At 63.8% G+C, this 21,224-nt stretch overlaps 1 protein-coding gene across 5 annotated transcripts; it reads left to right on the top strand.

Moving 5' to 3' along the window:
• The first annotated feature begins 2,475 nt into the window (after positions 1 to 2,475).
• RHPN1 (rhophilin Rho GTPase binding protein 1) lies at positions 2,476 to 11,663 on the top strand. 5 transcript variants are annotated; one of them, XM_055432206.2, is made up of 15 exons: positions 2,476 to 2,675; positions 5,522 to 5,637; positions 6,645 to 6,773; positions 7,075 to 7,207; positions 7,697 to 7,774; positions 8,060 to 8,184; positions 8,276 to 8,442; positions 8,643 to 8,836; positions 9,183 to 9,339; positions 9,419 to 9,523; positions 9,751 to 9,945; positions 10,265 to 10,341; positions 10,547 to 10,693; positions 10,781 to 10,939; positions 11,278 to 11,663. In XM_055432206.2, the coding sequence occupies exons 1-15, from the start codon at positions 2,595 to 2,597 to the stop codon at positions 11,446 to 11,448; spliced, it is 2,034 nt and encodes a 677-aa protein (XP_055288181.2). In that variant the 5' UTR covers positions 2,476 to 2,594; the 3' UTR covers positions 11,449 to 11,663. The 5 variants fall into 5 exon arrangements, with proteins under 5 accessions (XP_055288181.2, XP_055288180.2, XP_055288182.2 ...); XM_055432205.2 differs by having other exon boundaries at positions 10,778 to 10,939; positions 11,278 to 11,662; XM_055432207.2 differs by having other exon boundaries at positions 7,075 to 7,150; positions 10,778 to 10,939; positions 11,278 to 11,662.
• The last annotated feature ends 9,561 nt before the right edge of the window (positions 11,664 to 21,224 follow it).

The raw sequence follows: 21,224 nt of genomic DNA on the forward strand, positions 1-21,224 counted from the left end.
TGTAACTGATGTCAGCTTTAAATGTTTTGTTATTTCCTCCTTCTTTTTTTTAATTTGGCTAATTTATTTCACATATATATGATATCTATATAGTAATAAAGTCACGTAAAGTTACCGAATTTCCTTTTGTTCTATAAATTTTATATAATGTTATTTACTTTCTAGTTATTTTTTAGGTTACACGCAGTTTGTGTTCTTTCTTCTAATTCACACCTTATTTAGAAGTATCTCTTCATTTCCAATGGTTTCATTTTATTTTGGATGCTTTTTGTTGTCAATTACTAGACATCCATTCTTCAAAACACAAGTTTTGGGGTTACTTTGTTATAGAAGGTTTGGAGCTTTACCAGCCTCAGGTCTCCAAGACCTGCTGAACCAAGAAGGAACCTCCTCCGGTGCCCCACTGCCTCCCCAAGGGTGACCGCTTGTAACTAAGCGGCAGATTTGGTGTTGAATCCCACAGTTCCAAAGAACATGCATCTGCAACTGGAGGTTTTTATTTATTTATCTGTTTATTTATTTTCGGCTGCACTGGGTCTCCATTGCTTTGTGCAGGCTTTCTTTAGTTGTGGCTGCCGCTTCTGCTGCTGCTGCTAAGTTGCTTCACTCTCTGTGACCCCATAGATGGCAGCCCACCAGGCTCCCCCATCCCTAGGATTCTCCAGGCAAGAACACTGGAGTGGGTTGCCATTTCCTTCTCCAGTGCGTGAAAGTGAAAAGTGAAAGTGAGGTCGCTCAGTTGTGTCTGACTTAGGCTCCTCTGTCCATGGAATTTTCCAGGCAAGAGTGCTGGAGTGGCTTGCCATTGCCTTCTCCTAGTTGTGGCTGCTGCTGCTGCTGCTAAGTCACTTCAGTCATGTCCGACTCTGTGCGATCCCATAGACAGCAGCCCACCAGGCTCCCCCGTCCCTGGGATTCTCCAGGCAAGAACACTGGAGTGGGTTGCCATTTCCTTCTCCAATGCATGAAAGGGAAAAGGGAAAGTGAAGTTGCTCAGTCGTGTCCGACTCTTAGCGACCCCCATGGACTGCAGCCTACCAGGCTCCTCCATCAATGGGATTTTCCAGGCAAGAGTACTGGAGTGGCTTGCCATTGCCTTCTCCTAGTTGTGGCTAGTGGGGGTCATTCTTCCTTGCCGGACACGTGCTTCTCCTTGAAGTGACTTTTCTTGTAATGGAACACAGGCTCTGGAGCACGCGGGCTTCAGTAGTTGTGGTGCTTTGTTGCTCCATGGTATGTGGAATCTTCCTGGACCAGGGCTCAAACCTCTGTCCTCCATGCAGGGAGACGGATTCCTACCCACTGCGCCACCAGGGAAATCCTGGACCACATGCTTCTGCATCTGGAATTCTGCTTTCTAACTGAGGCCTTATCTACTGACTTCCCCTCAGCAGGATGAAGCTTTAGCTTCTCTCACCCACTTCTTCACCCTTTCCCTCTCCCCTCCTCCTAACAGAAACTCCTTATGGCAGTCCTATGGTCAATCTGCCAGGACAACCTGAAATATACAGCTAAGTCAGGTCATATTCTGTGTTACATTTTATTTTCCTCGGAGTTAACAATTACCTTATTTTGTTGTTACTATTGTTTCATATGGCCAGGGTGGGTCAAGGAGCTTAGCTTACAGGATTTAGCTCTGGGGAACGACAGGATCTGGCGTGACCATTTGGGGAGGGGCCCAGGGCTGTGCACCGAGGTATGGCAGGGACCATGGGGAGACGGTTATGATGAACAAGGCTGGAACTTTATCAGAACCTGATGAAGATTTCCTATGGCTACTGCTTACGCTCTGGTGTTCCTGCCCCTGCTCTTCGGTGAGGTGAGCCCCACATGAAATCTCAGTGCGTTCCAGAGTTGCCATAACTAGAGAAATTATGAAGGGCCTGGGGTAACCCTGCAGGTTAGGGAGAGTTCGGTTCTGGAGGCAGGCCGGTCCCGGGAGGTAAGTCAGTTCTAGATGTAGGTGGTGAAAGTAAGATGATTCTGGAAGTAGGTTGCCGAGGGGGGTTCTGGAGTGTGGGCTCCAGAGGCACGTTCCCGAGGAAAGTTCTGGAAGCAGGTTCTGGAAGTGTGACAATGGATGGCACCGCACTGGGGCCACCAGGCCAGAGCCTGGGTCCCCGAGCGGAGACCGGAAAGCGGAACTTAAGGGCCGCACGGGCGCTCGTGCCAGGAAAACCGTTAACAAGCCATCGCGGGTGTTTTCGGACTAGCCGCGCGGAGGCCCCCCGCCCGGCAGGTGGAACCCCAGCTGCTCCTGGGCCCTGCGCGGCGCCTTGTTTTTCCCTTTTCAGCCGGCCGGCGGTTGCCAGGGGCGACCGCATTCCCCCGGGGCTCCGCGGGCGCGAGTGGGCAGGGCCTGGCTTCGGGAACCACCTCCCTCACGCTCTGGTTGGCCAGCGCTGCTGTCCGTCGGAGTCGCCGCAGCCGCCGATTGGGCAGCGGGAAGTTTCGCACGCTCTGCGACCTACGCCCCGCCCCTCCTGCTGGAGGGGCCGCCACCCCCAGGAGAGGGCAGTGCGGGGTCCCGCGCAACCCGGGTCCCTGCGCCGGCGACGGCCTCCAGGCGGGCGCGGCCCGAGCAGCGGGTGGCGATGGTCCCCGAGGACAGATCGGACGGTCCGGGAGCCGGCGAGGAGAGCGCCCGGCTACAAGCGGCCGGCACCGTCCGCAAGGTGGGAGTGCCCGGCGGGCGGGGGGCGCCAGGAGGTGGGTTCCCAGACCCGACCGCTCCTGTTGCCCGCTGCCGCCGGCGAGCGCTGGGCTACGGGATCGGGATCGGGATCGGCGCTGGTTTCTCCCGTCCGAGCGCGCGCTGGACTCCGGGGCGAAACGTCGCGTATCGCACGCCCCTCAGAGGCAAGGTGGGCTTAACGCTGGGGAACTGGGGACCCGTGCGGAGCCAGAGCCCGGCCGCTGGGCTCCTGTCTAGTGCGTTTGGGGGACCCCTCCTGCGTCGACCGGAACAGGTCGGAGCGCAAGTCCAGCTCGTGGTTTTCTCCAGCCCTCCAGAACACCCTTCTCTGGCAGGTGCTGGGCTCTGGTCAGTGACAGTCCGTGGCCCTCGTGTTTGTTCCTGGCATTTGTCATTCCTCCTTTCCTAGCTGTTCCCTCTCTTTCCTAGGACTGTTCAGCTGTGCCCTGGCCACCCAGCTCTGTGTTTGATGGAACTTTTAGCAACAGGTGGCTGATGCACCTGGGTACAGGAAATGACTGGAGGATTTCCCAGAAGGGTGTTTTGTCCCGCCTCACTTCCCCACACCTCTGCCCCTTCCTGAAATCCCTGATCCCGTGGGGGCTGTGGACTGTGGACCATTTCCAAGAGGACTGAGGAAGCTGTAGAAGGGAGGAGTGTGGAGACATTTGAGTCTGTGTCTGGGGGGGAGGCGTGCTCTGGCTGCCTCATCTTGCAGCCTGGGAGCCTGGTCGTTCCCTGGGAGTCACTGAGAGGCTTCTCAGTGTTTATGCCAGGCCTTGGGCATCCGTATACACAAGAGTTTTCAGTCCGGCACCACCAAGCATAGCTGCACCTGCACCGGGGAGGGTGTGAAGCCTGGCCCCGCCAACCATCTTGCAGTCTGTTAGCAGACCTGACCTGTGCTGGCCTAGCTGCCTGCACACTTAGCCAGTTCTGGCCACTGCCCCTGCCATTTCCTCCTGGAAGTCCCAGGGCTGCAGCAGGTAGGGCGTGGGAGAGGCTCGCTGCTCTTCTCCATCAGGTGGGGATTCTTCCACACATGCATGAGCTGGCAGACCCCTTCACCACCCGATGTGGAAATGGGGGTGAGCACCACTCAGCACTGCATATTGGGCTGCAGTCACACTTCCCACCAAGTCATGCAGCCAGCCTGCGTCCTGGAGGGCACGCTGGGGTCACGAGGCCATGAGGGGGGCTGGCAGCAGGCCTCAGAGGGGACTATGGTCTCCTGCCTTCAAGCACATCTTTCCGGGAGCACTTGACATCAGACACCCGATGAGCTGTGTTGACAGGACAGCCCCGCGGGGTTGACAGCCTCTCCCCAGTACATAGAGTGCCCATCCCCAGGCAGACAGCCTTTCTGCTCACTCAGAACCTTAGGCTGGAGCTGTGCAGTTGGACCTTCAGAGGGAGAGGAGTAGAGCTTCGGCTGTGGCTTGCCCCCTGCTCCGGATCCTCAGGCCTCCTGGAAGGGAGACTGCCCGTATCCTCTTCTCATTCCCTTCTGTACCAAGTGGGTATGGGAGGTACCATGGGGAAGAGGTGAAGGCCAGTGGAAAGACAGACACTCAACCAGCACAGGGGAGAGAGGAGAGCCGTGTTTTGTCTTCCTGCCTGGTACCGTCTTGACACCAGCCCCCTTTCTGTCTGCAGACGAGGACCTGCCCAGAATCCCCCAGCAGGCAGTCATCCAAGGTGGTTGCTCTCTCTCTCCCATTGTTCATTGGGGACAAGTCCCTTCTCCCCAGTTACCGCAGGACCACTTGGAAATCCCAGAAGAATGTTTCCTCCTACAGGAAGTCTTCCCTGATTGATCTCTCCTGAGAACACTGGAATGTGGAGGAAATGTTGGGCTATAATCCAAGGTGGCCATGTGCCATGAGTCTTGTCTGTGCAAGAGAGTAAGGCCTTCTTTAGGCCTTACTGCGTGGGGCTGGGATAAGCTAGAGCCCCCAGAAGGCAGGGACTGCTCTGTGTGTGACAGTGGGGACATACTTCCTTAGATTTGTGCAAGACAGTGGCCACTGCAGAGAGGCTGCATTAGCCCTGCACGTCTGTGCCTTCAGGGTGGGGTCCTGGGAGGCACTGTGTCCTCTTCCCTGTTCTGTTCTGGGGCCAGGAGACCACCTGAGCCTGAGGACATGGTCCAAGGAAGAACATTCTAAGAAGTCCTTCCCAACTCTCAGGCTGGTGACTGACCAGGCCGGGAGGTCCCTAAATGGGCACAGCTGCACCAGTCCCACTGGGACCCTGAAAGCCCCTCCCCTCACAAAGGAAGCCTCTCACCCTCTGAACCTACCGCAGGGCTCCCTACCTGGGGCCCGGGACGCAGGTAGGCTGGAGGGATTGCCTGTGTGCAGGGCAGAACCCGCACTGAGGCACCTCAGATGGGGCTGTCAGAAGGCCTGGCCCACTGCCTGTGAGCGGAGTGACCCTTGAGGCCTGTGGTTTGGGCATTTGCTGCAAGTAAGCAGCCGACTGGGACGGAGCCCGGCCACAGTGAGTGTGGCCCAGAGGAGCACCCTGCAGGCAGGCTGCTCTCCATCAGTGCCCTGGCAGGAGCTGGCTGGGCATCCCTTACACCTAAACGTGCGCAGTCTGGCGTTTGTGTGGGCAGGACAGGTCGTGGGGGTTACAGAAGGAATTCAGAAGTGCAGGAGGATGCGGGAAGCAATTGGCCATCTCCTGGCGGGGCTCCAGTTGGGCTGCTGAGCCCTAGAGCAGCACCCGACGGGCCCAGCATCTTCCCAGGGCAGTCCAGCCCTGTCCCCACCTGCCATGTCCTTGCTGGCCTGGCCCTGGTGACCTGTGGCCTCTCCGCAGGGTTGTGACCTCCCGGCAGATTCGCCGCATGGCCGCCTGCAGAGCCGCAGGGCCCGGATCCACCAGCAGATCGACAGGGAGCTAAGGATTCGGACCGGCGCCGAGAACCTGTACAGGTGGGCGCTGGCTGCCTGGGACACCCGCCCACAGCTGGACCCCCAGGAAAGCAGAGTCATGTTCCCGGAGGCCCCCGTGAGGCAGGCTCACCTGGGGCAGGGCAGGTGCCTGGTCTTTTGGTCCACGTGTGAGTCCATGACCAGGCCTCCTGTTCAGGCTCCCAAGAGGCAGGGCTGGACTTCGCACCAGGGTCTGGGGCAGCCATGGTGCCCAGCTGGGATGCTCACAGATGACTCAGGCCCCTACCTTGGTGGCCCTCACTGGAAGGGTCAGCTCAGGGGCAGCCAGGTTCCATGCTAGGCTGGAGAGGATGTCCCCACCGGGATGGGCATAGCAGCTGCACTTTTTAGGCTGAGCTGTGGCAAGTGACAGGTGTCCCGAAGCTGAGGACCTGAGAATGAGTCCTTGAGACAGGAGTTCATCTCCACCTTGGAGCCTGTGTGCTCAGACCTTCACACCCACCTGTTCTCCAGGTGCTGATCTGAGGATGGGGGAGGGGGCCCTGCCTGCCCGAGCCTCCACCAGTGAGCACAAAGCCAGCTGCAGGCCAGGGCTCTGCCAGGCCCTCCTTTTCCTTAGCAGCCCTGCCTCCCTGTCCACCTCGTGCCCTCCTGGGCACCCGCCGGTCCCTCTGGCAGGCACAGAGGGAGCCCAACCCCTCTCTCCAGGGAAGTTGCCTCCCAGTCTCCAGAGAATGGGTGTGAGCCATATCCTGGGGGAGTGAGAGGTGGTGGGGGGACTTATGCCCTGGAAGTTCTGGGTCCGAGCACATGTACTTGGGCCAGAGTCATGACACGTGTATGGACAGGAAACTGCATGACCCACAGGGAGCCTCTGAGAGGAGGGGGTCATCTGGTGGGCCCTGGACCCCACCACTGCCCCCCAGGGTGGCTGGGCCCCTTGGCACATCACTGTGGAATGGGCTCCAGAGCTTGGGCTGCGATGAAGTCCTGGGGCGTGGGTCCCCTGGCAGCGCTAGGGCTTCACCTCAGCCTCCCTCCTCTAGAGCCACCAGCAACGCCCGTGTCAGGGAGACTGTGGCCCTGGAACTGAGCGACGTCAACTCCAGCCTGCAGCTGCTGAAGGAGGAGCTGGCGGGGCTCGACAGCAGCGGGGACTCGGGCCAGACCGAGAGGTGTGTGTGTGAGCGTGTGCAAGGACGTGGACTGGCCCCACAGGCGCGTGTGCATGCGAGTGTGTGCGGGGACACGGACTGGCCCCGGAGGCGCGTGTGCATGTGAGTGTGAAGGGGAACATCACCACCACGCCTGTGTGTGCAGGGCCGGCATCCGGGCAGGGCCTGAGGGACCCGGTGTGGTGTTCCAGAATCAGGGGAGGTGCATCCTGTGATGCAGGAGTGGTAGTGGGTGACTCCAGGGCCACCGAGGACAGCGGAGTCCAGCCCTCGAGTCTGGACTCGTTGCTTCTGGTTCTAGCGAAGGCATCACTGCCCCCATGATCCCCCTGGGGCTGAAGGAGACCAAGCCCCTGGACTGGGCCCCACCCCTGAAGGTGAGTGCCGGCCTGGGCTCGGCTCTCAGGGGCTTCCTGATCAGCGGTCTCACAGAGGTGAGGACTTTGAGGGAAGAAGGGTCTGATCCGGAGCCACCTGGCCTCCACAGCCAGAGGGGACTTTGATCGGGTGGGCTTTGCAGAAGAACGCACCCTGGGATGAATGTCGGCAAAACTGGAGCTCCCAGGACGGCTGCCAGGTCCCTGACTCCTGCTCTGAGGGTTCCACTGGCTGGGGGCTGCCCCCTCTAGTCACAACCTGTGCTGAGAAAACCCGCGGGCTCCAGGGGGACCTTGTGGGGGCTCCTGAGCCCCTGCGACCAGGCCAGCAGGATGGAGCCTCGGCCTCGGGTGTCCACTGGCAGGTGGCAGGTGGCACTTGGCTTGTGGGAGTTAATAAGGGTAAGGTGTTCCAGTAGAGACACCCCCGAGTCCCTGGGCCCCACATCTGTGGTGGGGGTCCCCTCACTATGGGGCTTTAGCCATGTCGGGCTGGGAGGCTCCAAGTAAGTCCCACATCCGCCCCCCACCCCTGCCCCACCTCAGGAGCTGATCTGCAGGCACTTTGGGGAGGATGGAGCTTCCTACGAGGCTGAGATCAGGGAGCTGGAGGATCTGCGGCAGGTGGGTGCCAGCCCCCCAGCCCCCAGGTGAGACAACTGCTGGCCTTTGGGAATGGCTGCTTTGTGCCCGTGCCTGCCCCAGGGACCCTGCCCAGCCTCCCGCCCCAGCGCCCTGCAGTCCCCTGGAGTGGCACGTGTAGTCCCCAGCAAACCCCGGGAGGGCACATGTGACTATGTTCAACCCTAGACCCTGGGGTGCCCCCTGGAGCTGTGACATCTTGGAGGCTGCCATGTGTGCCCTGGGGTGAGTGGGGGCGGTAGGACCCAGCTGACTTCCATCTGGCAGGCCACGCGGACCCCCAGCCGGAGCAAGGCCGGCCTTGAGCTGCTCACGGCCTACTACAACCAACTCTGCTTCCTGGAGGCACGCTTTGTCACCCCTGCCCGGAGCCTCGGGCTGCTCTTCCACTGGTAGGGGCTGGGGTGGGCAGGGGCCCCAGGGCCACTCCTGAGACCCCCAGCTTCTTGTGGGAACTCTTCCCATCCTGACCCAACCCTGCAGGTATGACTCGCTGACGGGGCTTCCAGCCCAGCAGCGGGCCCTGGCCTTCGAGAAGGGCAGTGTGCTGTTCAACATCGGTGCCCTGCACACCCAGATCGGGGCTCGCCAGAACCGCTCCTGCCCCGAGGGCATCGGCCGCGCTGTGGAGGCCTTTCAGAGGGCTGCTGGTGAGGCCTCCAGATCCTGGCCCCACAGCTGTGCCTGAGCTGTCCTTACTTCCAGGCTCGAGGGCCAGAGTCGGGGTAGGGGGGATAGGCATGGTGGCCCCCTAGCCTGAGGGGCTCGGCACACAGAGGCCCTCTGTGGGGGGCTTGGGGTGAGGGCCGGGCAGCCCTGCTGAGCCCCCTGAGCCCCCTCTCCCCCGCAGGGGCCTTCAGCCTCCTGAGGGAGAACTTCTCCCACGCGCCCAGCCCAGACATGAGCCCCGCCTCGCTCTCCATGCTGGAGCAGCTCATGAGCGCCCAGGCCCAGGAGTGTGTCTTCGAGGGCCTCTTGCTGCAGGCCCCCGGGGCCACCCACGACTGCCTGGCCCAGCTGCGCCTCGCTCAGGAGGCGGCCCAGGTGAGGGAGGGGGGCCACTGTCCCGGGGGACGGGCCAGGCTGTGGCTCTCGGGTGCCCGCTGAGCTGAGGGCTGGGGTGGGGCTGGGAGGGGCAGCTGCCGCGTCTCTAGAAGCCAGCTGTTCTCGTGGGCTCAGGGGGGTTGTTCAGGGTCCCAGGGCCCTGAGTCCCCACGTCTGGGGCAATGCCAATCAGGGCAGGGACTGGGGCCCCCGACCCCTGAGCTCGGCTCGACGTGGGGCAGGGCTGCTGGGAGTTTGGTGGAGGCGGGGCCCCAGGGTGGGCAGAGGCCGGGGCCCAGGCCACCGGGCTCGCGGCAGGCCCCTCCGTACCCCTGTGCGCCAGCAGGTGGCGGCCGAGTACCGGCTGGTGCATCGGACCATGGCCCAGCCACCCGTCCGGGACTACGTGCCCTTCCCCTGGACCACCCTGGTGCACGTGAAGGCTGAGCACTTCCACGCCCTAGCCCACTACCACGCGGCCCTGGGCCTATGTGACAGTGCCCGTGAGTGCCCCGCCCCGCGTGCCTGCGTGCCGTGCCGCCAGGGGCCCGTACGGTGCTTACCACCCTCTCTGACCTCCAGCGGTGGCCGAGTCGGAGCTCCCAGTCCTCCAGCAGGTGTTCCTGGTCTCGGCTGAGGCCCGGGGCCCAGCGCTCCCCCAGGAGCACGAGGAACGCAGCAAGCTGGGTGAGGCCCTGGGCCCCTGCTGGCATGAGCGCCCCACTCCAGCCGTCACTCCCCTTGGGGCCCCAGCAGTGCGGGCAGCTTCCTGGACAGGGCAGGCACCCGTGGGAGGCAGCTCTTCCCCGGGGACCCAGGATGAACCCGGAAGCCCTGACCTGCCCTCTTCCAGCTGCATGTGGGGTGGGGGCCTGGAGGGGCCCCAGCAGCATGAGACAGCTCGGTCCCCGCAGGCAAGGCCCACCTGAGGCGGGCCCTCCTGGGGCAGGAGGCGGCGCTGCAGCTTCACGCCGTGTGCCGGGCCCTGCGCCAGGAGGACCTGCTGCAGGCTGTGCTGGCCCGGGCACTGCGGCGCTCTCTGGCCAAGTACTCGGAGCTGGACCTGGAGGACGACTTCCACGAGGCCACCGAGGCCCCTGACGTCCAGCGTGAGCAGCGGGCCCCGGGGTGGGTGTGTCTTGGCCCCAGCGCGGCGGCAGGCAGAGGCCCCTGCGATCAAGTTCCGTGTACCACACGGAGAGCCCTCGTAGGAGGAGCCGGGCCGCGATGGCAGCTCCCCGCTGCTCCGTGCCTGCCCCGTCCCTCCAGGGACGTCAGACACCAGAACCACCAGGGCTCCTCAGAGGTGGCTCCTCCCTGCCTGGTGGTGCCCAGAGGGGCCAGAGTGCACGGCTGCACCTCGGGCCACCACCCTGGGACCCTGAGCCTTGGACTCAGCCCCGCCTCCCTTCACCTTCATCCTTTCAGCTAAGACGCAGCAGAGGCCAGAGAGCAGGACACCCAGCTTCTCCCAGGTGAAGGTGGCTGATATCTTCCACCGGCTGGTGAGCACCCTCCCAGGCCTTCCCCTCCTCAGCTCTCTCCTGGCACTCAGGCAGGTCCTCGAGGGGGGGCCCCACCCTGCCCAGCCCCCCTGCCGACGCCACCGGTCTCTGTCACCAAATGGAGAGATGGGGGCAAGGGTGCTCCAGGCCTGGGGCTCCTCCAAGTGCAGCAGCCCAGCCCGGCCTCTGACCTCTGACCCCCCAGGGGCCCCTGTCCGTGTTCTCAGCCAAGAACCACTGGCGGCTGGTGGGGCCTGTCCACCTGTCTCGAGGAGAGGAAGGCTTCGGCTTCACGCTGCGGGGAGACGCGCCTGTTCTCATTGCTGCCGTCGTTCCGGGGGGCCGGGCTGCGGTAAGGCCCCCTCGCTGGAGGGCAGGGAAGGTGGGACCACCCAGGGGTGGAGGGGTGCTCCGGGACTCTCCCCGTCTGCTGCAGAAGGCCGGCCTGAAGGAGGGCGACTACATCGTGTCGGTGAACGGGCAGCCGTGCAGGTGGTGGAAGCATGCAGAGGTGGTGGCCCAGCTGAAGGGCGTGGGCGATGAGGGCGTGAGTCTGCAGGTGGTCACGCTGCTGCCTGCTGCCGAGCTGCCCGCCTTGGTGAGCCCCAGGGTCCTGGGAGGGTGTCCCTAACTCCTTGTCCCGCCCCGGCCTTGGCCTTTGGCCAGGCCCCAAATACCCATGGATTCTCCGAGGGTGCTGGGACAGTCCTCCACGAGGCCCAGACTGCCCCTCAGCTGCTCCGGGCAGAGGCCGCCTCTGGAGCGCAAACCCCGCCCCAGCAGGGCAAACCCATGGGGGCCCCGCTCCATGGCCATCCTCACATGGACGCCCCACCTCCTGGATCCCCACCATTTCATCCCCTGGCACTCACCAGCTGGCCACAAGCAGGCCAGGCCAGGGGAGCTGACACACGTCTGTTTCCATGCTGAATACAGGGGGACCACCGGCCAGCCCTTGGGGGGATTCTGAGGAGCCAGAAGGAGTGTGGCCAGGAGACATCAGTGCCCTCACGGGCCAGCCCGAGGCCCAGGCCCCTCCTCATCTGGAACCGCAAGGCCAACAGGGGCAGGACTGGAAGGAGGCTGTCCCCAGACCCACAGCCCTGAGCTGCTCACCGCCCTTACCCTCTGGGTTGCCCAGGGTGGCGGTGGAGGGCTGGCTCCCCCCACACATGGGCCCCAGCGCAGGCTCCAGCTGGCGGGGGGCGAGGACCCCATGCAGGCGTTCCTGATCCAAGACCCAGGAGCTTCAGCCAGTCTGCTGCCCCACCCAGTGCCCAGAACTGCCCATTAAAGCCGATGTCTGATGAGATGTGTCTGAGCCCAGTGCCGGGGACCAGGCGCAGCACGCGCGCAAGAAGTGTCACAGTCACTCTGGGCACTGCATCCCACGTGCCAGGAGCCTGGCTCTGAGCTGCCCTGTCCTCCTGTGTCCCAACTGCCCACTTGAGGGCAACTACCCCGGTGGAGGTGTCCATAGACTCCTCTCAGGCCAGAAGGAGCTGTCACGGAAGAAGGGGGCAGGCTAGGGGGATGCGTGGCAGCGGCCCCTGCAGCTCAGATGCTCGCTGCCCCTGTGCTGGGCTCCTGAGGCCCCTGGCTGAGCTCTCTCGTCCCCTTCCTCCCAGCGTGCCACCCCCTGTCCACACCCTCCCTCAGGACCGCGGCCCCAAGCCCAGCTTCTCTTTGGCCCACAGTGACCCCTGCCGGGCACCCCCTGCACTGGTCCACCTGGCGCCCTACAGGCTGGAGAAGGACCGGCTCCCCTTCTGCCCTGCTCCTCCCTCCACAAGCAGCCCAGGTGTCCACAGCACGGCCTCCTACCCGAGTGGTGTCCCAACAGAGGCCAACTACTGCATGCCTTCTGCTGTCCCTCTGTGCAAAGCGCGGGACTCCCTCCCTGCTTCCATACCTCCTGTCCCCTTTCCCGATCCCTTGTGCATTGAGGGCCTCTGACCCCAGCCTGGCTCCTGCAGTCCAGTCCTTTCTGGAGCTGCCTGCCTCGTTGCAGGCCAGGCCCCCAACGTCCCCTCCGGCCAAGCTCCGCCCCCGCCCTGCCTTGTCTCCGCCCCGTCCCTGCAGGCTCCGCTCCCCCTGCCCCTGCCCTGCAGTCGAGCGTGGGCGTCTGAGGCCACTGCTCTGGCTCGAGGGCTTTCTATGGGGCCATCTCAGCCTTCTTGCTTCCAGGCCCAGCACAGAGGGGTACCCCCAGCCCACCCTAGCTCCCTTGGACTTCTCCCCAGCCCCTTCAGCACCAAATTGGGCTTCTCGGACCATGAGCCTTCAGGGACCACCCCCCCAGCCACGCATACTGGGAAAAGCCCCAGAGACCACGACGGCCACGCTGCCCCAGGCCCCGCAGTGGTGTGGCTCAGGGCCTGGCCCCAGAGGAAGGGATGGAAGGTGGGAGAGGCTGCCGTCTGCAGTTCTCGCTGGGTTAGGGTGGGGGTCCCATGGCCACCAGGGGGCAGCCACGGCCTGCTCACAAGGCTGCAGGAGGCGGGGTCTCTGGGCCATGCAGGGTTAGGGAGAGGCGGGCAGCAGACCCTGGAGAGAAGGAAGCTACCCTGCAGACCAAGGTCCAGCCCCTCTCAGCATGTCAGGCCTCTCTCCTCCGTGGGGTCCCCAAGCAGTATCTGCCCTTAGGGACCTGGCCCCTGCTGTCTCCCACCTTCATCAGCGTTACTGGGGCTGGGGGGTGAGTGGGGGGCGTTGGCGGGGGTGAGTGTGTGAGGGTGGTTGAGTGGGAGTGATGCGGGTGCGCAGTGTTTGGAGTGGGAGGGCAGGGCTCCCCCAAACCGCCCGAGCCGGGGGACAGGACATCCAGGTGCGTCCCTCCTCAACCACCTGCCCCACCTGGGAGAATGCCCTTCTCAGCAGAACCAGCCAAGGTCACCTCAACTCGTATTAATTTGATTAATAAAACTGTGCATCAAGGAAGCCATTACACGCTAATCAGGGATGACAGGACTGGCAGGTCCTGTCCAGAACTCAGCAGCATCCCCATTTCCAGCAGCCGACCTGGATCCAGGAGGGTCTGGGGCCGGGAGAGAGCCGCCACTTGCTTCTCCCCCAGGCTCGGGGGGAGGGCCCGTCCCAAGGCCCACACCCTCCCAGGCTTCCCAGGCAGCCTGGCTCCAGGCCCTCAGGCAAGCCAGGGCCTTTGCTCCCCTGGATCAGGGGTAGCTGGGCGTCAACCTCTCCAGGAAGCAAGGAAGTCTCTTTCCAGATGGGAAAGTAGGTGTTGAGCGAGGGGCACAAACCAGATAATGTCCCCAAGGAAGGTGGGGGCTCCGCCCACACCCTCCCAGCACCCTGTGTCCACCCTCACCTCAGCACCCCAGGGTGACCCGGCCCATCTGGTCTCCCTGGCACCTCCCTGGTGTCCCCAGACGGCTGAACCAGCAGCTGGTGGAGTCCTGGACTGGCTCCAGGAGGCCTCGGGGATGAAGTCATGGACACGACTCTGGGCCTGGCAAAACCCCCAGTGGTCAGCTGTGTGTCGACCCCAACCCAGAGGGCAATACTGCACCCCCTTGGGGCCAGGACTCAGAACAAAAGGCTAGCCTGGCACCCAAGGGCGAGCATCACCACATGCCTGTCCCTCGGACAGCAGCCTGGGGTCATGTCAATGCTTGGCCTGGCCCAGGAGAGACGCCCGTGGCCAAGGGACTTCTCTGAGTGTGCTGGGGGCTGTCCAGGCTGTGCCCCGAGAGCCCCTGGGTCCTCTACCCTGATGGGCTGGCTGGTGGGGTCCATACACGAGCAGGTGTGCGTGTGAGGAGGCGTGTGCCTGCCTGACTGTCCACTCTGCTCTGACTTGTCCAGGGGTGCTGTCTCTTCCCATCCGCCTGCCCCCACCAGCCTCACTCTGCGCTTGGCCTGTGCTCTCTGCCTTCTCGATTCTGGGCTGGGACACACTCAGCCTTCCTCAGATGTGGCCACATCTCAGGGCCCGGCATTAGCCCCCCACTCTCTGGTCCAGCCACGTCACGGTTGCCACTGTGCCCCAGATGGGCCATGGCCATGGATGGGCACCACGCCCACTCCTCCATGCCAGCGGCAGCAGGACACTGCCCTGTCCCCGTGCCCAGCACAGAGAGGGCCCACGGAGGACACGGAGAGCCGGGGGCTAGGGGAGGGGCTGGGCAGTGAGCACACGGACGTCCTCGCGTGTGCTGTGCCCGCGACTGGGCACCCCGCTCGGCCCGGCCCGGCAGGGACATCTCACTTTCCAGGGCGGTCCTCCCCTGTGCAGGGAGGTTGAGGTGAGCGTGCGCTGCGATCATCTTGCTTTGCCAACAGAAATCTGCCGAGAGGGGAAAAGGCAAACTCCGTTTCGCTTGGGTCAGCAGTGAGCCAGCACAGATTAATGTGCGGAGAGGCAGGAGGAAGGGAGCCCCAAGGCGGAGGCAGCAGGGAGGGAGGGGGAGAGGCAGGGATCAGAGGTGGGGCCAGGCGCCAGCTTGAGGCCCTTCTTGGCTTCCCTCCCCCCACCAGGTTCACTGTCCCTGGGCTCCGCCCTCAGTTTCCTGCCCCTGATCCCCCTAGAGGCAGGGTTGACCCGGGAGCCTCCAAAACAGGGCCCAGGTCAGTGCCACACACCAGCCAGAACCCTCTAACCGTGGCCACCTGGGGGTTCGCACCCCTCACCCTGCTGGACACTGGCCCCTGGGCTGAGCCCACAGGAGGCAGCACTCAGGGATCCAGGGCCAGTCCGAGAGGTGCTGAGTGTCACCCAAGCTCACAAACACAGTCACTGGTGGGGGGCGGGCAAGACAGGACAGGGTCCCGGGGATCTGGAAGTGGGGTGTAGGAGGCGCAAAGTGGGAGAAGCAGGACTTCCGACCCTGAGCTCCTGGTGGGGCTCAGCCCCCAAGGCCCTGCGGAGGAGGCTGGGGGTTACAGGTCTGCTGGTCGTGGAGGCCGGGAGGTAGGGCTGGAGCGCTGGGGCATCCTGAGCCCAGGACGCTTGGGGCACATTCTGTTGCTGGTACCCCAAGCCGGAGCCTTAGCTGGAGAGGCTGAACTTGCTGCCCGGCTGCAGGGGGCTCAGTGATGACCCCAGACATGCAGCCACCAAGAACTGTGAACTGGCCCCAGTTTAGGAAAAGGACATTTGCTGGTGTGACCACTTAACAGTCTTGGGATAAGACCATCCCGATTACTGGGATGGGCCCTAAATCCACCCACACGTTTCACAGTGAGAGACAGAGGGGTGAGGTCATGTGAGGTCAGGTCAGAGACTGGAGTGGTGAGGCCACCAGCCAAGGACACCTGGAGACACCAGGAGGTGGAAGAGACCAGGAATGGTCCTCTCTGGCCTCTGAGCAAGCACGGCCCTGCTGCTCTGCCAACCCTTCAGTCTCAGACTTTTGGCCTCCAGACGTGGGAGAGAACAAGTTTCTAGCACTTTAAGCCTCCAAGTTCATGGAAATACAATAAGCCAGCCTTCCTCAAGTCCCCAGGTTTCAGGACCTCAGTTTATCCTTCCGTAGCAGACGTGACCCGACAGGGCTCAGGCGCTGGTTTACAGTGGTGGGCTCAGCCCCATCATTCATGAGAAACACCACCCCCCGTTGGGGAAAACCCACCTCACCCCCAGATTCCAAAGCATGTGGCTGGGGCGCTCAGCCACAATGGCCTGAACACGTGCATTTCCAGACTTTCAGCTGGAGACTGACCAACTCGATGAGGCAGCTGTAGACACCCCTGACCCTGCCCCTCTCCCCCGGCCTTGGCGTCCTGGGGGTGCAGAGCCTTCTGTGCTGGCCCCCAGGGGCTGTGTGCCTTCGAGGTGTCTCACTATCTCTCAGATGGGCTGTGGGCTCAGCCCCACGCGGAGAGGAGGCTGTTCTAACTGTGGACAGCGAGTTGAGTCCCCAGGACCATGGGGTGGCTCAGAGCCTGCGTGGAGCAGCAGCTGAGCCCCTGGCTGTGTGTGCTGGGGGGCTGAGGCCTAGGGGGCTCCCAGGCTCGGCCAGCAGCCCCACCCTATACACCCACCCTGGCCAGGCAGCCTAGCAAGCTCTGCCCTGCTCAGGAGTCCTGTGGGCAGGTCCACCTCACCGAGCTCCTGTGGGGATGGTGCACCCAGGTGCAGTCAACCCAGGTGAACATGGGAGTCCTCACTGGAGACGTCCAAGGAGGCGGAGTGCAGACCCAGGCCAGGGTCCATGTGGCTCTCGCAGGGACACTCCCCCACCCACCCCCAGAAGCCTCTGTCTCCCAGCCCCAGGGTGAGGGCCTCCCCGGGCAGCGCACCCCCACCTGCAGAGTGTCACTGGGCCTCTGCTTCCCTACCTGTGAGCTCAGAGGCCTCTGCCACCTGCCCCTGCTCCCCTCCCCTCCTGCCAGGACTCGCCTTCGCCACCGCCACCTGCCCTGCTTGCCCCGCAGCTGCAGCCAGCGCTCAGACCAGCAGCGGTTCCACCTCTGTCTCACCCACACCGAGGGCGCCGCTGGCCAGCGCAGCGCCTCCTCCCCACCCGTCCCAGGGCCAGCAGCACCGTCACCCCCACTGTCACCAGCGTCCACGTCAGCATCCCCCCACACTGCCTCCATCAGCAACCCCGACCAGCAGCACCATCACCTCCATGGCCTCATGAGTGTCACCACCGATTCGGTCTCAATCCCCTCAACGGCCAGGACCCTCCAGCTCTAGAAGCCCCTGTCCAGGCCCCCCTTCACCACCATCCCTTCTTCTGGACAGGGGACCCCGGGCTGGGACCGGCTGATGTTGGGGTGATGGCGATGGGGACCAGAGGCAGCCACCAGGGCCCTGCGCAGCTGGCCTTGCTAAGTTGGGCTCTGGGCACTAAGAGGTCAAGCTGGGCCTCAGTCTGGTGCTCTGACCACCTGGGAGGCTGAGGCAGGCATCTCAGGGCAGTAGCGGAAAGAGCACAGGGAGCTCTGGGAGCACAAGGGGCCTTGACCCCCTGCCTAGTTTCAGGTTGGTCCCTCCGGGGATGGGGGCTGAGGAGAATCTAGAGGGGGTGGGAGGCAGCATGGAGCCAGGGGGGCCAGGGGGCCTGGAGTGGGGGGCAGCGGGGGACCGGGACTCATCCCACCAGCCGGGCCCCCACTGGGGGAGGGCACGACCTCGGGGCTGCACCCTGCTCCCGGAAGGCCCCTGGAGGCCCAGACCTTGAGGACTAGGATTCGCAGTTCTGGGAGGACATCTGTGAGGCCATCTGAGCTGGGTGTGGTGGGGTGGGACTCCAGGAGCCAAGCAGGTCAGGGTGGGTCGACTCAAGGAGACCCACTGGGCTTGGGCTGTCGGGGAATGAAGGGCGGGTCCCGGGAGGCTGGGCGTGGTCTGGGGCTGGAGGGGAGGGCTACCTGCAGCCTGGCAGAGGGCGGTTGGGCTGGAGGGGTGCAGGACAGCTTGGAGACCCCACAAGAAGAGGTGAGGGGGAGAATCTCAAGGGGGAGGAGGGAGTGGAGCCCGGAACACTGTCGGGGAGCAGAGAGGAGCAGCCGAGCTGGGGAGGAAGAGAGGGGATCAGCTCCTCCCTGCCCCTAGGCCAGCCCTGCTCAGGCTGGGTTGCTGCAGCTGCAGGCCCTGTGGACCCTGAGGTCTCTGGAGGTTGGAACTGGGATGAGTCCAGGAGGGGCAGGGGCCCCTGCTGGTCAGCGGCACAGACCAGGCTGGGGTCAGCCCTCCCCGGGCCGGGGTAGGAAGAGGATGGGCAGAGGCCCAGGGAGGCCGCACTCGAGGTCAGCCCCTGGGGGGTCAGAGGTCTCGCTGTGCCTTGACCAGCAGGAAGGCCTCCGCGGGCCTCCCTCCTGGGAGCGGGCCTCCTGCCTTGCTGCCTGCTGTCTCTCACACACGTCCTCTGCTCTCTCCTCCGCAGCCTGGGGCCTGCGGGTGGGGGGGGCGGTGCCTGAGGCCGACGCCCACCGGGGAGGGGGCCCCATTGGTGCCTCCCTGGGCCCAGGCCTCATGCAGTATTTACCGCCCCCAGGCTCAGCGCTCCCCTGCCCCTCGGCCCCTGGACGGGAGAGCCAGACGTGCATTAAGACAAGAGTGACTTATCGAGCTGTCAGTGGGAGCGTTTTAAGACAGAATTATAGGGGAGAGGAAAAAGATTTTTACCAAATTAATGAAAAATCAATCTGGCCTCAAAAATCCATTAGCCTTCATAATGCGCCGGTTACAGGCGGAGCCGCACAATCCGATAGCGGCTGTTAAATACTGCAGCCCCTCCCCCGCTCACCGCCCCTGAGAATGACACCTGCCGCCCCGCCCCGCGGCGTCCAGCCCCGGCCAGCCCACTGCTCCCACCCAGAGCCCCTCGGAGGCCCGCGCCCTGGGGCAGACGGGATGGGGGAGGCTGGCTGGGGGTGTGGGTGACGTCAGTGTCCATGCAACTGGCCGCATGGGCGGAAGGCAGGCTGTGGTGGGCCAGGGCTCAGCGTGTGTGGTCCTAAGGGTCCGCGTCACCCGCAACAGTGTTGCTGGCTGCTGAGACGGGCAGGTGCTGTGCAGGTGAGGCCCCGCCGGCCCAGGCGCTGCGCTAACTGCTGAGCCCCGGGGTGGGCGTGCTGGGCCCAGGAGGACGGGGTAGGCCCACTCCTGGGAGCTGGCTCCTACGGAAGCAGGTGGCTTGCCTGGACCTCCTTCCCCAGTGGGCTCTGTCACTGTGCGGAGGCCACAGGGCCCAGGGCTTGGGGGTAGCGGGAGGCTTCTGGCTGACCCCAGACCCAGGTGTGACCAAGGGGCCTCCTTCCCCAGCAAGAGAAGGTGGCCAGTGGCAGGAGGTCCGCCGTGCCCGCCAGGGGCCTGCGTTGGGCCAGGAAGCCAGATTGATTGACTTTCCATTAAATTGGCAAATCTCTCTCGATTTCTCCCCTCTCTCCTGGAACCCTGCCTTGAAACATCGCTGGTCTGACAGCCGCATCCGTCAGCAGCCCGGCTCCCTCTGACCCTCCCAGGAGGCACAGTCAGCACCCTCCTTTCACCGTGTCCCTGGAGGGGCACCCTCAGGCCTGACCTCAGTTGGGCAGGACCCCCAGGAAAGCCCAGGGCCCAGAGGGCAACCCCCTCTCCTGGTCCTTTTCCTCAGGGGCCCTACCCAAGCTGCTCTAGTGACGGCCACACCCCCTGACCTGTGCGCCCCGACTCTGCCCCCGGCCCACCCAGATCATGTCTTACAGTCTTTGCTGTAAGTCTTGGCTCTGAGCTGTCACCCTCCTGCGTCCTCCACATGCTCTTGACCATCCTGGGGGCTCGCCCTGCCAGTCCCCGCTGCCCAGATGCAGCTCAGGCCTGGTCCTGACCCCGAGGGGTGAGTGGGGAGGCCAGGCAGGTGAGCAGAGGGCCCACAGGGTGGGGCAGGAGGCCAGGCTGGTGGGGACAGAGGAGTCTGGCCACCAGGAGGGTCTGGAGGCAGATGTGGTGCTGGCCGGGCCCTTGCAGCGTGTATGGAGGAGAACGGCACGTGGTCAGCTGGGCTGGGGGAGCCCGGGGTGGGGGCAACTGGAGAAACCCCTCGGGCCCTTCACCTATCCTCCCGACCCTGGGGCTCGCTGCTGGAGCGGGTCACACTCAGGGGTCCTCCCACCGTGGAGAGCCCCAGCCCAGGGGGGTGACCACCCCGGGCCCTGAGCAGAGGGGCAGCGGGCAGCACCAGTCCCCCAGCCCCGCAGCACCCCAGCCCCTCACCCACTGGCTGGAGCCAGACGGTCAGACGGGCAGTGGAGGGCTGTGGTCTCATGGATCAAATCCCAATTCATTAGCGGTGCAGGTCCGGGCGGGAGGGCCGGTGTGGGCAGGGGGCCGAGACCGCATCTGTGGTTTTCCGGGTGGCCTGGCCGCCTGGCTCCAGAGGCTCCCAGAGCCCATCAAGGGAGACTGCTCCCAATAATCAATCAGGGGTGGTGCTTGCCAACATGAATCCCTCAGACCGTGGGCAGCCCAAGGTGACTCAAGCCTGGCCTGGCCTCTGCAGTGTGCGTGGGGTGGCGAGGTCCGGGTGCTCTGTCCTACGGCTCCCTCTCTGTCTCGGGGCACCCTGGTGTGGGGGGGACTCTGCTCCCTTTTTTGCCCCCTCCCCCACCTCCGGTCCCTCGGGTGCCACCTCCTGCTCTGGTTCTTGCGATTGCACCCCTCCCTCGCCAGGGGGGCACCATCAGTTCTCGGGCCTGTGCCTTCTCATACCTGGGCAGGTCTGAGGGTCCAGAACCAGTCAAGGCAGGAGGGGGCCAGGCCCCCCAGGTCACAGGGCCCCACAGAACAGGCTGGCAGTGTGCCTGCTAGGGTTCAGAGGTCACAGCCGAGTTTCCACTTTTCCTGGTATCAGGAGTGTCTGGTACCCCCACCAGGGCCAGCCCACTGGCCATGTCTCAGCTCTGCCCATTGGGATGATGCCAAGGCAGCCTCAAGGATGCCCTCGTCTCAGGGTGGACCCAGCAGAGGGTGGTGGGCACGAGTCAGGCGGTGAATCTGCACCTCCACCCCCCCCATAACCCTGCACCCAGCCACACCTCCCCAGGGCCCATCCTGGCCAGCATCCTCTGATCAATGGCCAGGCAGGACCTGACATCCGGAGTGGGGGCTGGATCTGCTGATCCAGGCCGGCTGGCCCCGTCCTGTCCAATCAGTCGATAGCGGAACATCCCGTGGTATGCTGCTCTCAGTCCCCCAGGGACCCTCGGCCCTCAGGGACCCTCAGCAGGACACCAGCCAGGCCTACAGCCACAGCGGGCAGGCCCTGGGAGCCAGGTGGGCGGGTGGGCAGTCAGCTGCAGGCTCCTGGGCCTCTCCACCCCACCTGTCTCCCTGGTGGCCTCCAGGGCCCAACAGGGTGGCCCCCCCAAGCCACCTGGGGGTCTCTGCCAGGCCTTGCCCCCAGGCCTCCTGCAGGGCTGACCTCCCACCT

The sequence above is a fragment of the Moschus berezovskii genome, chromosome 16, assembly GCF_049115385.1.
Source record: "Moschus berezovskii isolate FMDL1 chromosome 16, NW_MosBer_1.0, whole genome shotgun sequence".
Lineage (NCBI taxonomy): Eukaryota > Metazoa > Chordata > Mammalia > Artiodactyla > Moschidae > Moschus > Moschus berezovskii.

Bases quoted from the DNA above. Each gene is read 5' to 3' on its own strand.
- RHPN1 (XM_055432205.2), top strand. From the start codon at position 2,595: ATGGTCCCCGAGGACAGATCGGACGGTCCGGGAGCCGGCGAGGAGAGC. The intron at 2,676-5,521 runs GTGGGAGTGCCC...GCCTCTCCGCAG, and splicing joins CGGCCGGCACCGTCCGCAAG to GGTTGTGACCTCCCGGCAGA. The intron at 5,638-6,644 runs GTGGGCGCTGGC...TCCCTCCTCTAG, and splicing joins GGCGCCGAGAACCTGTACAG to AGCCACCAGCAACGCCCGTG.